Consider the following 14,371-nt stretch of genomic DNA (forward strand, 5'->3'; position numbering starts at 1 on the left):
ATAATCAATGTTTTTTTGATAGAGGAAGTTAAATGAATCACGTTGATGAAAAATCTACAAAAAGAAGTTAAAGCTTAGGTTTTCACATCATCAAAAGACAAATTCAATAGATTAACCTGCATTAACTAAAGAAACACAAACGATAGAAGCCATTTTGTGTGTTTGTTTCCTCAGATTTCTAAATACAGCTTAAAAATTCAGTGATGGTTCAATAATTTCTTTTTTTACCAACGGCACAAAATCGTCTTAAAAAAATAATAAAAAATAAAGACAAATACAGTTTGGACCGAATACTGTTGCAAAGTCTTCTCAAAAACATGCCCAAACTATTTGTTACTGACGCTGAAGTGCTGGAAGACTCATTCTCATCAGTACTGCATGTGACCTTCACACCAAGGATGATCACTCCCATGGTTTTGCCTCATCGCAATCCATTCGTTGTTAAAGAAGGACCAGTCCTGCCCCGGCCAATCAGCATACGTGACAGTGACCACCTCCTCCACCGAACCGCAGTCCATAGGTCTGATATAAGGGTCAACCTTTTGAATGCCTTGAGATTGGTCAAACTGCCCCGAGTATGCATAATGAGCAGGATTCGTGAACGGACCCTCAAACGTACGGCTGTCTGTGTGTGAGACCACCTCCGTGTGTGTGGGAACGTCCGACTGAGCGAGCACATCTCCTTCAGGATACTGATGTGTATTCTCGCAGTGTATTGTGTGTGGGCGTCCCTCAGGATGTGTGTTCGTCACATCATCATCATCATCCACGCATGTTAACGCACGTCTTTGGCCTTCGATCTCAGGCGCCACTGTGACCGTGTCTCTTAGAGAAGTTCTCTCAATCACGACGGGTCCCTCCTGCAGTGACAGGCTTACCTTAAACACAGGATTCTTTACTTTGTTAGTGCTCATGCCATGCTTAGGATGGTCAATCTTCATTTTTTTGGGCATCTGATGAGTTGGAGGTCCATCAGGAGCTTTAATGGGCCATTTCTCAGAAGGGGGCAGCAGAGACTCGGCTGGGCGTTTAAGAGTCTGACTGGGACCTTCAGAAATAGATTAATATGTTATTATCTGTCTGTAACCATGTTTCTTTGTCTTGTTTTCCAGTATGAATATCACAAGATCCTTGAAAAAAAAAAAAACGTATAAAACGGGTAGTTCCAGTCCTTGATTCTGATTGGTTGAGCCGTGTTCGAAACCGTTGTAAATTACCGACCACATTACATTAGTGTTACTGCGCAACTGCCGTTTGTGATTCTTTGTTGCTGCATGTGTTGCTTAGCAACCTCTCTGGAACTACATTGCTTGGCAGAGAAGAGTGTCTTACCAGAGCCCGTCTACGGAGAGCCAGCCCACTCCCTATTAAGTCCTATTGTACCAAATTTTTGGTTGTAGTCCACTGGGGGCGATCGCCCGAGTGCAAAATGAATGGGAGTCTATGGGGCTAGACGGCTAAATGTGTCTCTTTCACCCGATTGCCGTTGAGAAATCTCAGATTTGATTGTAGGTTTGGCAAGTTCAACATGGGTTATAGGTCGAAAATTTAATGAACGAGTACTTATGTCCTTTCGATTTCTTACAGGTCGAGTTGTTGTTGCCCATAACACGCTAGCATTCTGCTAATGAACGCTGATTGGTCAGTGAATGACTGGTTACGACCAGAGATACCGCTTGATGGCATCGTGGCATCCGAAGCGGGAACAGAATGTATTCTAGCAGAAACTCTTCTAGCACGTGTGTTTACCTGTGTCGGCTGTGCTGGCGATGCCTCGAGAGAAAATAAAGTGCAGAGCGCGAAAGCACCAAAGTGACTGAAGATTGCCGTAAAGCAGTATCTCTGGTCGTACGATGTGTGTGACGTCATTGACATTTTGAAAGACTTTTTAAGGCAATTAAGTGAAAAAAATCTAACACCCAGCAATGTGCAATTTCTTTGCATCTCCTTTCGAATACAACATTCAAATTACTAGACAAAAAATTATATCTTGAGAAAAGTGGATTTTGATGGGTATAGCTCCATAGACCTCCATTCATTCTGCACTCGTCCTGTGAGCGCCCTCATATGGAATCAGAGTGGAACTGCAACCAGTTCAGAAGCCGGAAGTGTAGTGAGAGTGAACCTTCTCCCCTTATTAGACATTCTCTGGTTTATTTTTCTCTCCGTTTTGGCCTTCCGTCCACACTGAAACGGCGTTTTTATTAATGAAAAGATTTTTTGAAAACGCACTCCAAAGTGGATACATTTGAAAACGCCGTTTTCACGTTGTAGTGTGGACTGTGAAACCGGGGGTATTTAAAAACGATGACGTAAATTTAGTCATATTGTACCAATAGATATTCCTGTTTATACCAGTATTGTGCCTGTTATGTGCTATTCACTTTCACACTGTTGCTAAAAAATATTCTACATTGCACATATCACAGTCCTGCAAAGATGACAGAATTTACTCACATTTGCTGTCCTGCGGCAATACAGGAGAGCAGAAGCGTTTTAAACCTAACATACGGTGACTGCGTGCGAGCTGGACCGCATCAGTGGATGGTGAGATATTTTACTAAATAAAATTATCCTGTCAGAAGAATTGCGCGATAACTTCATTATTTATTTTTCCATCTGAATCAAATCAAGTGATCTTTTGTGGAGGTTTTACGCATGCGTAAAGGTGAATTTAACGTTTTCAGGCGTTTTTCAAAAGTTTCTCATCCACACTGAAACGTCCCGAAAACGCTTCTCAAATGTTATAAAACCGTTTTCAAATGTCTACGGATTAATGTAGACGTCTAGCATTTGTCGTCGAGTCACAGCCAATACTGTCTTAAAAAGCATTTTAACTTTTATAACATGAGATATTGGTCAAGTGACAGAAGAAACTGAGCGCGCACACGCCCACACACACACACACACACCTGTGGTTTTGTCACTTCTATCCTTGAAAGACAGCAGATCTGATCTCCACTCCACACCAGCTCCACAGTTCAACACATTCATACCTTTTTGGTAAAGAAAGGAGAATATTGTCTCTCACTGACAAAGTATAACGTATTTTGCTTTCATCTGCTGTACTTACACCATTGATAATCCTTGAGCAGAACATCACTTATGAGACATGCGGACAACCTCATCACCTTCAGAACAAGATTAAATTACCAAACAGCTCTACACAATCACATCTAATTCCAATAAGGTTATGAAAATCACATTAGTTTATAATATGAACATAGGTGGTACCTTTATTTGTCCTCTTCCGTCCTCTTTCTCCAGCTGAATAGCAATATCCTCAAGCATCTCATTTGTGATGCAGCGTTTACGCTTAATAGACAGGAGCTGCGGGTGGAGAACTTTCTGCCAACATGAAGATATTTGCATGAGCAGCAACTACAAATATGATGCCAGTATAAAGCATACGGTAGAAAAAAATAATAATTATTGAATAATTAAAGCTAATCATTTAAAGTGTTATAATCCAAATGTTTCACATGCATTATTAGGGAGTTTCAGCACCTTTAACTAGACTAGAAATTAATATTTACATGTCACATTTTATTTAGGAGTTCATTTAGTTGCTGCCAGACATGAAAGAAGACCTATTATGCTCTTCAACTATAATAGGTTTTCATGCTTGAATGCTCAAAAAACACCTTAATTTCAACTTTTTGTCGGGGCTGAACGCAGCCCTGGTCACGCTCTGGTTAGTCTCTATGAAGGCCCTCCTTCCGAAAAGCACTGATTGGTCGACTGGATCAGCGTGTTTGGGAAATGTCCCGCCCCTTACCATAACCGCCCGTTTGAACACACTACTAACTCAAACAGGCCCCGCCCCTTTATTCTGCATATGAATTATTTAAATAAGGAATATTGTGACGTGTTTGTTACCGGAATAAAACTCAAGACTACAATGGAGGCGTTTCAGGGAGTTTAGAAACACTGACACTGATATGTGACCCTGGATCACAAAACCAGTCACATGTCGCACGGGTATATTTGTGGCAATAGCCAACAATACATTGCATGGGTCAAAATTATAGATTTTTCGTTTATGCCAAAATCATTAGGATATTAAGTAAAGATCATGTTCCATGGAGATATTTAGTAAATTTCCTACTGTAAATATATAAAACATGTATTTTCTTGAGTTAATGGAGCACAATCGCGAACATAAATGCACAACTTTAAAGGAGATTCCCGAATGGTTAGATTTTTTTTTGCACCCTCAGATTTCAGATTTTTAAATAGTTGTATCTCGGCCACATATTACCCCATCCTAACAAACCATACATCAATGGAAAGCTTTTTTGTTCAGCTTTCATATGATGTATAAATCTCAATTTAAAAAAATGTGACTGGTTTTGTGGTCCAGGGTCACTCCTGCTGGAGGGACATAATAGTAACCCTTTAAGTTTCACAAGTTAAAGGAAGCACTGTACACACTTACTAGGTAGTTTTGCCGGTGGCCACCGCTAGTCAAGTGGCTGAATATTTTATTCTTCTTCAGCTTCATAGCACACAACTGACACAGGTAACAGCATGGAGGTGGATTCCCGTCCACACTCTGGCACTTGATAACAGCTTGTAGACCTGTGACAAACATGCTCACACACAGTTTAGTGCAGTGAATTTGAATCAATGCATCATCTTTTGTACGTGACTATTGTGCTAAATTACCAAAAGTGTGTTCATTCATTTAGTTTATTCTTAATTTCATCTGGGGTGTAGTGAGATCGCACACTATGTGACTGCACTCACCGATAAGAGGCTTTCGACCCTTGTAGTTTTCTAGAAAATCCTCAACGGATTCAACTCGATTAGAAGAGCGTTGAGTCTGAGCAAGAGGGGACTGGGCAATCGGGTTTTGTGAGAACCGAAAGATGTCCTCTTCATCAAAGCTGTCTGAGTGAGCCTCCACTGTAAATATAAATAGGTATTAAAGAAAATAAAGTAAAATATATTGATATTGTAAAATATATGCGTGCAACATTTATCATATTCAACTAGAGAAATCAGAACAGCACAATTAGTATCTGGTTGTGCAACTTATATAATTACACTTTTCCATTGGGGAAACCATGGGATTAAATTCAAGTATATTTGATAATTAAGTTGCACAATTATTGTAGCTGTGGGTTACAAGTCTCTTTTGCTCACCAAGCAATAAAAAAATAAAGTAAAAACAGTAATATTGTGAATTATTACAATGTAAAATAACCGTTTTCTACTTAATATATTTTAAAATGTAATTTATTCCTGTGATCAAAGCTGAATTTTCAGCATCATTACTCCAGTCTTCAGTGTCACATGATCCTTCAGTAATCATTCTAATATGATGATTTGCTGCTCACATTTCTCATTACTATCAATGTTGAAAACAGTTTTTATATTTTTGTGGAAATGATGATGCAAACCAAGAAAGTCCAGCATTTATTTGAATCAGAAATCTTTTGAAACATGACTGTTTAATTAATAAAAGTAATAATTTCTTCAAAATAAATCTAAATATAGCAAGTTCCAAATCAAAACATTGTAATGAGAGTAAAAACTAAAAAAAAAGTACACTACCACATGCTACCCGGTTGATGACGATTGGTTCCTTCGGATTAGCCTCATCATGCCAGTGATTTGAATCGTGCGTTGCAGCTTTTGTTAGCATCTGGGTTCTGATGATAACACTGGTAATCTCCACATCCCCGACAGGATCTGGACTATCAGGTGAGCTTTCATTTATGAAAAACCTATGCCTGCTTGTTAGACTCTGGGTCATCTCTGGTACCATGTTGCTCACTGGTGTTTGCAGCTGGGCTTCATATGGCGTGGTTTGGGCCAGATGCAGAGGATGCGCTTCATAGCCGACTCCAAATGAATGCATGACATTATTTTCTTCCCTAGCATGCAAAGTGTCATTCTGGAAATCAATTCTAATGGGGCTCCACTGTCTTGGTGGTCTAACGACAGTGATGGCCCTCGTGTCAGTTAGACACTGGTTTTCAGATGGCATCACATTTCGTTGTAGACTCTGATTTCTGTCTGCGATCAGAGGTTGATCCTGATTTATGTGTTGGCTGAAGGCTGGAGATGGGGAGCTTTCTAGACAAGATTTCGTCGATGAAACATGAGAATCCTCAAGACTCTGATGTGTAGATGCCTCCTGGCATCTGAGTAATGGTTTGGCAGGACCTGCGGTTCTAGGGGGCGATGCGTTTAGTGTTGGATTGGTTGAGACTGTTTGAAGGTCAATCATTTTTGGTGCTGTAGATACAGATTGTGTTGGGAACAAACATCCTGAAGTTAGAAGTTGTGCAGTCCCATCTGTGTATCCAGACTCTCGCTGTCCTTGTAGAAACATTACAATATACCAAACATATTTCAATATAATTGACCGTTCGCAAAGACCCGCCCCCTTTAGTTACTGTTGTTATGTCCGACAAGCTACGCCGCTCTCACGCCACACCATGTTCTCACACAGTGAAAAATACATCGCGGAGCAGAGAGGAGACTGACAACACGCTGACAGACAGATTAGACCAGGTTACTTTAGATATTAAACAGTCTCACCTTTCAAATTTGGTCATTTTTTAAAAAGAAATGTAAACAATAAATACCGTTTTATGGCTCTTTAATGTGTCGTGACAGATCGCTGTGTCGCCTCAGTTAAAGCTGCTCGTGAACCGATCATTTCTTCCTTCTAGTTCATTTATAGCATCAAATAAACATGAATGAACATCAGGAGGAATGTAGTTTTAACCGTGGAAAGGCGTCAGTACACTCCGCTTCTCAAGTTCAAATCCTCCCATGTTAATCTACTAACTCTCCTGACTGCTTTGTCGGACAAAATGGCGGATGGCGAAGTATGATTGGTCAGATCGCCTGTCAATCAAACTCCCTGCGAAGGGTCAATTACTACAGTATATCAGAACAGATTAAATCATGTTAAACACATTACAGTATGCATACCTTCAGAAGGGCTGTCTTGCTGATTCTTAATTGTCTTCATCTGAGCCAAAGCTAAGAACATTTAGAAAAGAGCGGTTTATGTAGGTAGACATGTCAAAAATACTGTTTAGAGTCCAGTGAGCATTTAGTACCAAGTGACAAAATGTGAAAATGGCCAAATCTGATGTGAACTACCGTAAACAGCAAAGCTGAACAAAAAGTCACTCAAGAAAGATAGAGGATTCTGCTAAATTAATAAATGTAAACTACATTAAACTTCTGTTTCAACAGCCTTCAAACAACATAATTCCACAAAAACTAAGATAAATATTTCTGAGATGATCGCTCTTATTTAAAATATAAATATACATGTTTTTTTAATTGCAGCCATTTTAAGTGTTGAATGAAGGCAAATTAAGACATTAAAGACAGACCCTCAGTGACAGGCAATGATGTCAACGTGTTGTAGATTACTTCATCCACACACAGAACCTTATGAGAGAAAAGGGAAGGTTAGTGGGGAAGCTATATTTTAATAAATAACAAAACTAGTTTGATACTCAGCAGTTTTACTTTACCTGTACATCACCTGTTCCATCCCTCTTTTCAACCATTTTGGCGATATCCATGAGAGGCCGAGCCAGAAGAGTCAGGTCTGTGTCAGCTTTCCACCCACATGCATGGTGATATTTCTGTTATGGAAATTACCCCAAAAAATAATTACATAAGAAAACTGATGAGATGACAGACGGTGGGAAAAAAATGTACAACGAGTTGAATAAATGAGTACTTGAAGCAAATACAAAAATCAAGCAGGCCTATCGCGATCATGGATTAATCATTTAATCATGGTTATTTGATCTAATCGCAAATATTTGCTATAACCACATTATACTACAAAATCTAATAAAAATATACTGTACTTCTGTATGGAAGTGGTCTATGCAAGCACAAGAGAATTGTGTATATACAGTATTAAAGAGTCATAAAAGAGTAAATTAATAGTGCATTGAGGAAAATCAAAACAAAAATATGCTCATTAGAAAATTATACAATAGAACATAATAATTGTAAACAATAAATATGCTAAACAAACAAAACATACTTAATAATGATACGTAATATAAGAAAAGCAAATTATATATCATAAAATCATATATTTTCATATTTCCTTATATATAAAATATAGAAGAAAACAGAAGAAACTATGGAGCCCTTAAAGGGACATGGTGGTGGAAAAATAATAACAATAAAAAACCAAATATGAAATGGGAGGAAAAATAATAAGTCAATGCTTTTGCGTTTGCTCACAAAAACATTTGGATTCCCCCGAGAAACTTTGTGTTCGGTCGCAAAAGCACTGACTTATTATTTTTCCTCCCATTTCATATTTTATTTTTTACCATGTCCCTTTAGGGGCTCTTTAAGAACGTGTCATTTCAAGTTTAAGCCCTTTAAAAATATAAAAATCTCAATATCTTACTATGTAATTGTATCTGTGAATGCTGCCCATGATGTGGTTTCTGATGTCAGGCTTGGTTATTCTCAAAAAGCAGACATCACAGAAGTACAGTGCAGGCTGACAGTATGTCAACACCTCAGTGATGGAGTTCAGGCCTGAAACATCCAAACAGGTTCAAGTGAACACATATAGAGCAGATTTCAGATGTTTTCTTAACTAAGGGTGTGTTCGTTTTGCTTGGTTCGTTTGGTCCGGGGCCTATACCATGAAGCCGGTTTAGGTGGCTAGCCAGCTGTGTTTCATTTTAGTTTGCGCCAACCCTGGGTTTTAGGCACCCTGGAAATCCTGAGTTCTCACGAGAGCACGAGTTGAATTTGCTCAGCGAGTTACTCTGGTGTCGAGTAATGATGCTCATTAAATATGCCCTTGTATCTGAGCTGCACCAATCACATCGGGTTATCTGATATAGGCGGGCCAGAGGCGAGATGAGGACAGCGCTGCGACGTCGAAGTCATTAGTAAACATTGCAAGATGGCTATGGACAGTGCCGGCCCGAGGCTTTTGGGGGCCCTAAGCAGAATTTGATTTGGGGGCCCCCTCCCACCACGCGGAGTCACCTGTGCTTGACGATTATTGACAAAATGTCACGCTATAATGTTACATTATAAAATTAATACAGTGAAGTTATGTATTAATACAAAATAAATACTTTAAAAAAAATAGATACTTAAATAAAAAGGTTTTAACTTTTACTAACTTGTGTTAGTAAAACACAATGTTTTTTTATGTTTTAACTGTGTTGTTTGCTTAGTTGTTATTGTATGGTCAGAGTAATACTGTAGCACTTTGCCCAAGATAAATTTCCCTTCAGGGACAAATAAAGTTTATCCTATCCTATAAATATAAAGGTTATATAAATACGCTTTAGAATCAACAGATTAAGCTATAAAATGACTACATGTGAGCTTAAAAGTTAAATTCTCTCAATACCTTTATCAACTGTATAAAGTAACTTCACAATTTTTACTTGCACTGATATAGCAAGACTTTTTCTTTTAGTTGTCCACTTCCATCATGATACGGGCCCCAGGTCTGCTTAGCGTTCACATCAGCATTTTTAACACTAAAGATACCGAACCTAAAAGCATAGAGATATGTTCACAACCTGATTGGTTGACTTTTATGATGTATATTTCGAGATGGCACTTACCGAACATTCAAAACAATGCCACACTTACAGTTTTAATCAAACCAAACATGTCAAGCGTGCCGTGAACACACACCCCTAAATCGTTTTTAGATGTTGGAATGTCTCTCACCAATGATGGGCTGTTCTCTGTTCTGATTGTGCAGATATGAACGTATGGCATTATACAGTTGACTGTGGCACCCTGGAACACAATTCACAACAATTAGGGAATACAACTAGGGCATAATATATTATATAATAGCAGCAGGAGTCTGAGTGTGACTGAATCAGTGACAGAACAAACCTGCCGAGCTGCTGGAAGACAACATAACTGGGCTGCAGAGAAGACAACAAACAAGAATGTCAAGAAACAACATGAAGGAGAAAGAGAGAAACAACAAAACAGAGTAAACTTGCAAGCTATCCACAGATACATTCAGAATAGCATACTAACATTATACTCGTACTTTATCTGCCGTGTAACTTACAGTATGTATACTGTGTGGAGTAAGTTATGCCAATTTTTTAAATATGTTTATCTTTGATCACGTGTACTGTTTTACAAACTATTTCAACTACGTAGTATGCCGTAACTAAGGGTTACAAACGTTTGCTGCCGTTGTTTAAAAAAACAAAAACCAACGGATTCTCACTAAACCGTAATCCGATGATATTGATAATACGAATATGAATTTGTTGGCGAACATGTCAGTAATTGTAACCTATCGTTGGTTGTTCTTACTCTAATCAAATTAGAACTTGATAGAACTTAGTTGATTAATAGAGAGAAAACGGCTATAAACCCAACATGACGACAAGCTGCCAACAAGCAATCCATCCGTTTTCGTCGTTGGGAGCATTGGGAGGGGAGAATAGAGACATCACGTAAAAGTAAAAGTCTGAACGTATCGCTACCACAAAACCACGTGCGATTAGCTTGTCGATTACAATCCGATACAACTCTGAACTCTGCACACAAAAACAGATAAGAGGTGGTTTATCAAAGGGTTAAATGATCATCCGCGTGCCTACCTGTACTTTATTCTTTTGTGAGGTAACTTAAATGCACGCGCGCATGCTGAGAGGTTTGGAGGTGTGCATAGAGTCGTGAATATTCATTAACACGTCAGCAGCACTAAGTTACTTCGTGTATATTTGCTCACGAATCTTGTTTTCTGTGGTGAATCTACGAATGAAGAAACAAAACTCTTCTAGACAAACTTGCAAGAGCTGAAAAATAATTAAAATGTGAAGCAAGCTCAATCTCACGGATGGACACAATTGCACAATTTGCATTCGTTGTTGTTTTTTAAATAACAAATACACATACACTTTCAAATAACAAATACACATAGGCTGCACTTTGTCTTTGTATATATTTAAATATGCACGTTTTTTTTCCTCTCTAAAATTCTTTGCATATGCATTGTCTTTAGATTGAATTAATAGTTGTCCTTATTTAGTGTGTTTTGTAATGTGATGTCCTTTCCCTTCAAGCCTGAGGAAGTGAAACTATCCATTCCAAAAATTCTGTGTTGTCTCTCTGAAGGCCAGTGTTAGGATAAATATGTTTGCGTCTCCTTTTCTGTCTATCGAATAAATTCTTGTACACCCTGAGTCACACACTCGTGAGAGATGTGCTAGGCCTACTTATTATCCATAAAGAGCAATGTTGCATCATGAATGGAGTTGTTTGTCTCTCTATGGACTCTTTCGGCTCAGCTGAAAGTCTCCTTTCTTTCCTATATGGACTTGTTATTTTGTTTGTTGGTTTCAGCCTACGCTCTAGACTTGCTATATAAACTATGGCACGAGAGCACAATAAAGCTGCAGTGTTGCCAACTAATTTTCAGGGGAAGTTGCTATAGGCAGATCGTTTTGTTGCTAAAAGTTGCTAAATGACGTTGTGACGTAATTGCGCCGTGACGTCATTACGTAATCGCGACGCAATTATTGAAATATAAAATATTATTTGAAATGCTAATTTAGATTTGTTTGTAAAATAAATTAAAAAAAACACACACACACATATAGACACAGCATTTTAAAAATGAATACAAACAACACTTTTTAATCAAACATTCATTAACAGCTATATTCACTGGATTTGAACTGGTTGTTGAACTATTTAAATGTATTAAGTAAGTTTTAAAAAACAAAAAATACTTAATTCACTAAAGTTTTGTGAGCAGTGAGTGAAATAGCATGCATTAGCCCTTTTTTAAGTTTTAAAGGTACTTGTGTAGGAAATTATCAATTTGTCCTTTTTTGTTTTTAAATTGTGACTTGCTAACCAAACAATTGTACACTGAACTTAATGTATTTAAATTGTTTTGCCAAAAATGTGAATTATTTTGCCAAAAATGTGAAATGCGTGCGTGCTACTGCTGCTGCACTCAACAAACAATTTTTGCTACTGCCGCCTGCAGTCTCGTGCGTGCCTGGCTTTAATAGACCTTGTGTAGCCCCGCCCCTACTCGTTGTCTTTTGTCTTCCGGTTTTTGCAGCAATTTCCACAGCGATCTTAAGGAATTATGAATAATCCCATCAGTCTATTTAGCTAGCTTGTAAGTGTGCTGTTTTGATTAGAGCCACTTTCCATAAGTTGCTAAAAGTTGCCAAATAAATGTTAAAAATTGCTAAATTTGTTGCTAGGTGCTTTTTGAAAAAAAAGTTGCTAGTGTAGTCTGAAAAGTTGCTAAATCTAGCAACAAAATTGCTAAATTGGGAACACTGTAAAGCTGACTGAATGAACTACATTTTCTGTGTGTCATTCTTTATTCCCTGGTACCAGTAGACTTCTACTCTGCACTGCATTTATCAGTGACTTCGTTCTGATCTAAGATATATTTAAATATGCAAGATTTTTGTTTTGAATTCTTTGCATCTTATGCATTGTCTTTAGATTTCAGATTTTAGGAATGAATAGTTTTACTTATTATTAAGTGTGTTTTGTAATGTGATCTCCTTCCCCTTCAAGGCTGAGGAAGTGATAAACTATCCACAAATTCTGTGTTGTCTCTCTGAAGCCCAGTGTGACTGTGTCAGCCTTGGCAGTGGATAAAAAAAAATAATTACTGCTACTTTAATAAGTTCACCGTACCACCACTTCCCTCTTTATCTATTCTTAAGACATATGTTTCCAGGCATATGCTTAACCAGGCCGAACTGGAAAGTACACACATATGTATTTCCGGTAGAAACAAGCAGATGATACAACTCACTTGTGAGCTACCAAATTATATTTATTATATAGTCTATAGTTAATCACAGTCTTCTTAAGTGCATTTATTCATGCCATGTTTTATCTGAGAGGCGACCTGAGGGTGACCCAACAGAGGAATGCTTTTAACCCCCATATAGTCCAGCTATGCCTGGGGTCATGCACTGCAACAACAACAAAAAGATGATTTTCTTACTCAGTATTTTTGTCTTGTTTTCCAGTACAAATATCGAAACATTCTTAAATCAAGATACATTTACTTAAGACTTGTTTTCTGAGAAAAATCAATAAAATTGAGTGAGTTTATGCCTGAAATAATAAGAAAAAACTGCCAGTGGGTTCAGAAAACTTAAATCCATGGGGAAAACATTTTTCCCTCTGCATTCCTAGCGACTCCTTCAGGTGTATCCGCTTGATTCATTGCTTCATGCTACATTAATGAGGAGAATGTTTCAATAAGTCTGTGTGAAGGTTGTTTTCTGTCATATCTCTTTGTTTTGATTCACTCCTTTGCAGCTGGTGGAGGTCTGTCCTGATGACAGTCAACCCTGAGTAAGAAAAAACTATGTTTGTTCTAACAATGTATCTATACATTTTATCTAATTTGCATATTATGTGTTCTTGGGGCAACATGCAATCAAAAAAGAAGCGTGAGGGAGTAGTAATTGGCAAGATTTTCGTAATAATATCTAATATTTCATATATTGAAATATAACTTCTTTCCCTATTCACTTGTGTCTTCCAAAATGCCTGATAAATCAGTGTCTTGTTTCGTAACAGAAAGTCATATTTTGATTTGAAACCCCATAACATTTTCCTGAGATGTTTATTTATTAAGAACAATTTAAAAATGTGTCCGATTTAAATGATCATTACAGAATATTATCATATTTTCATAAGAGTGTTAAATTTGACCACTAAATTAATGTCAGTCATTTTTAAAGGGGTGGTTGATTATGTTTTGTTCACTTTTCTAACTTTAGTTAGTGTGTAATGTTGCTGTTATAAACAACATCTGCAGTTACAACGCTCAAAGTTCAAAGCAAAGGGAGATATTAGCTTTTAAAGATATTGTTTTTTAAGGACTACAACAAACGGCTGGTAGGAACTACATGACATTCCTCCGGGGTTAGTGACATCACTAACCCTAAAATTTACATAAACCCCGCCCCCGGCAACAAGATTTATAGATTATCATGACAGAATATGCTAATCAATGTCTAGAAGATAACTACACATAAACTACATAAATTCATCAACTAACCATTCAGAAATGTCCTGTTGCTTCTACATGTTGTCACTTCTTCTTGAGTCGCTCCATTATTGTCTGACTCCGGTTTGAACATAAAAGGCTAAAAGTTTTTGAAATGTTCAGTGTGTGTGTGTGTGTGTGTGTGTGTGTGAGTGCAAGCTGTTGTAGCTCCGCCCCCTATATCCATATGCCAGACTCAAGACTTCAGTGGCATTTTTCAACACTTTCTTTCTATTTCTCTCCTTCTTTATCTCTCGGGTATTCCACAATGAACGTGTGTATTATTTCATAGCCTACATCTATTTTTAATTAATC

General features: G+C 37.8%; 1 protein-coding gene across 3 annotated transcripts; it reads right to left on the reverse strand.

Moving 5' to 3' along the window:
* Positions 1–227: 227 nt before the first annotated feature.
* LOC306987609 (uncharacterized protein) lies at positions 228–10,760 on the reverse strand. Of its 3 annotated transcripts, none has more exons than XM_079592027.1 (14): positions 10,614–10,760; positions 9,886–9,917; positions 9,712–9,783; positions 8,414–8,547; positions 7,509–7,622; positions 7,365–7,422; positions 6,952–7,002; positions 5,560–6,246; positions 4,750–4,908; positions 4,439–4,581; positions 3,235–3,348; positions 3,074–3,131; positions 2,913–2,996; positions 228–1,048 (listed from the first exon to the last, which is right to left on the reverse strand). In XM_079592027.1, exons 2-14 carry the CDS (start codon positions 9,908–9,910, stop codon positions 369–371), a joined length of 2,379 nt encoding a protein of 792 aa, XP_079448153.1. In that variant the 5' UTR covers positions 9,911–9,917; positions 10,614–10,760; the 3' UTR covers positions 228–368. The 3 variants fall into 3 exon arrangements, with proteins under 3 accessions (XP_079448153.1, XP_079448152.1, XP_079448154.1); XM_079592026.1 differs by having other exon boundaries at positions 5,560–6,330; positions 10,614–10,749; XM_079592028.1 differs by lacking the exons at positions 7,365–7,422; positions 7,509–7,622; positions 8,414–8,547; ... (1 more) ...; positions 9,886–9,917; positions 10,614–10,760 and having other exon boundaries at positions 5,560–6,325; positions 6,952–7,008.
* Positions 10,761–14,371: the final 3,611 nt, after the last annotated feature.

The sequence above is a fragment of the Phoxinus phoxinus genome (assembly GCF_949152265.1).
Source record: "Phoxinus phoxinus genome assembly, chromosome: 19".
Classification (NCBI taxonomy): Eukaryota; Metazoa; Chordata; class Actinopteri; order Cypriniformes; family Leuciscidae; genus Phoxinus; species Phoxinus phoxinus.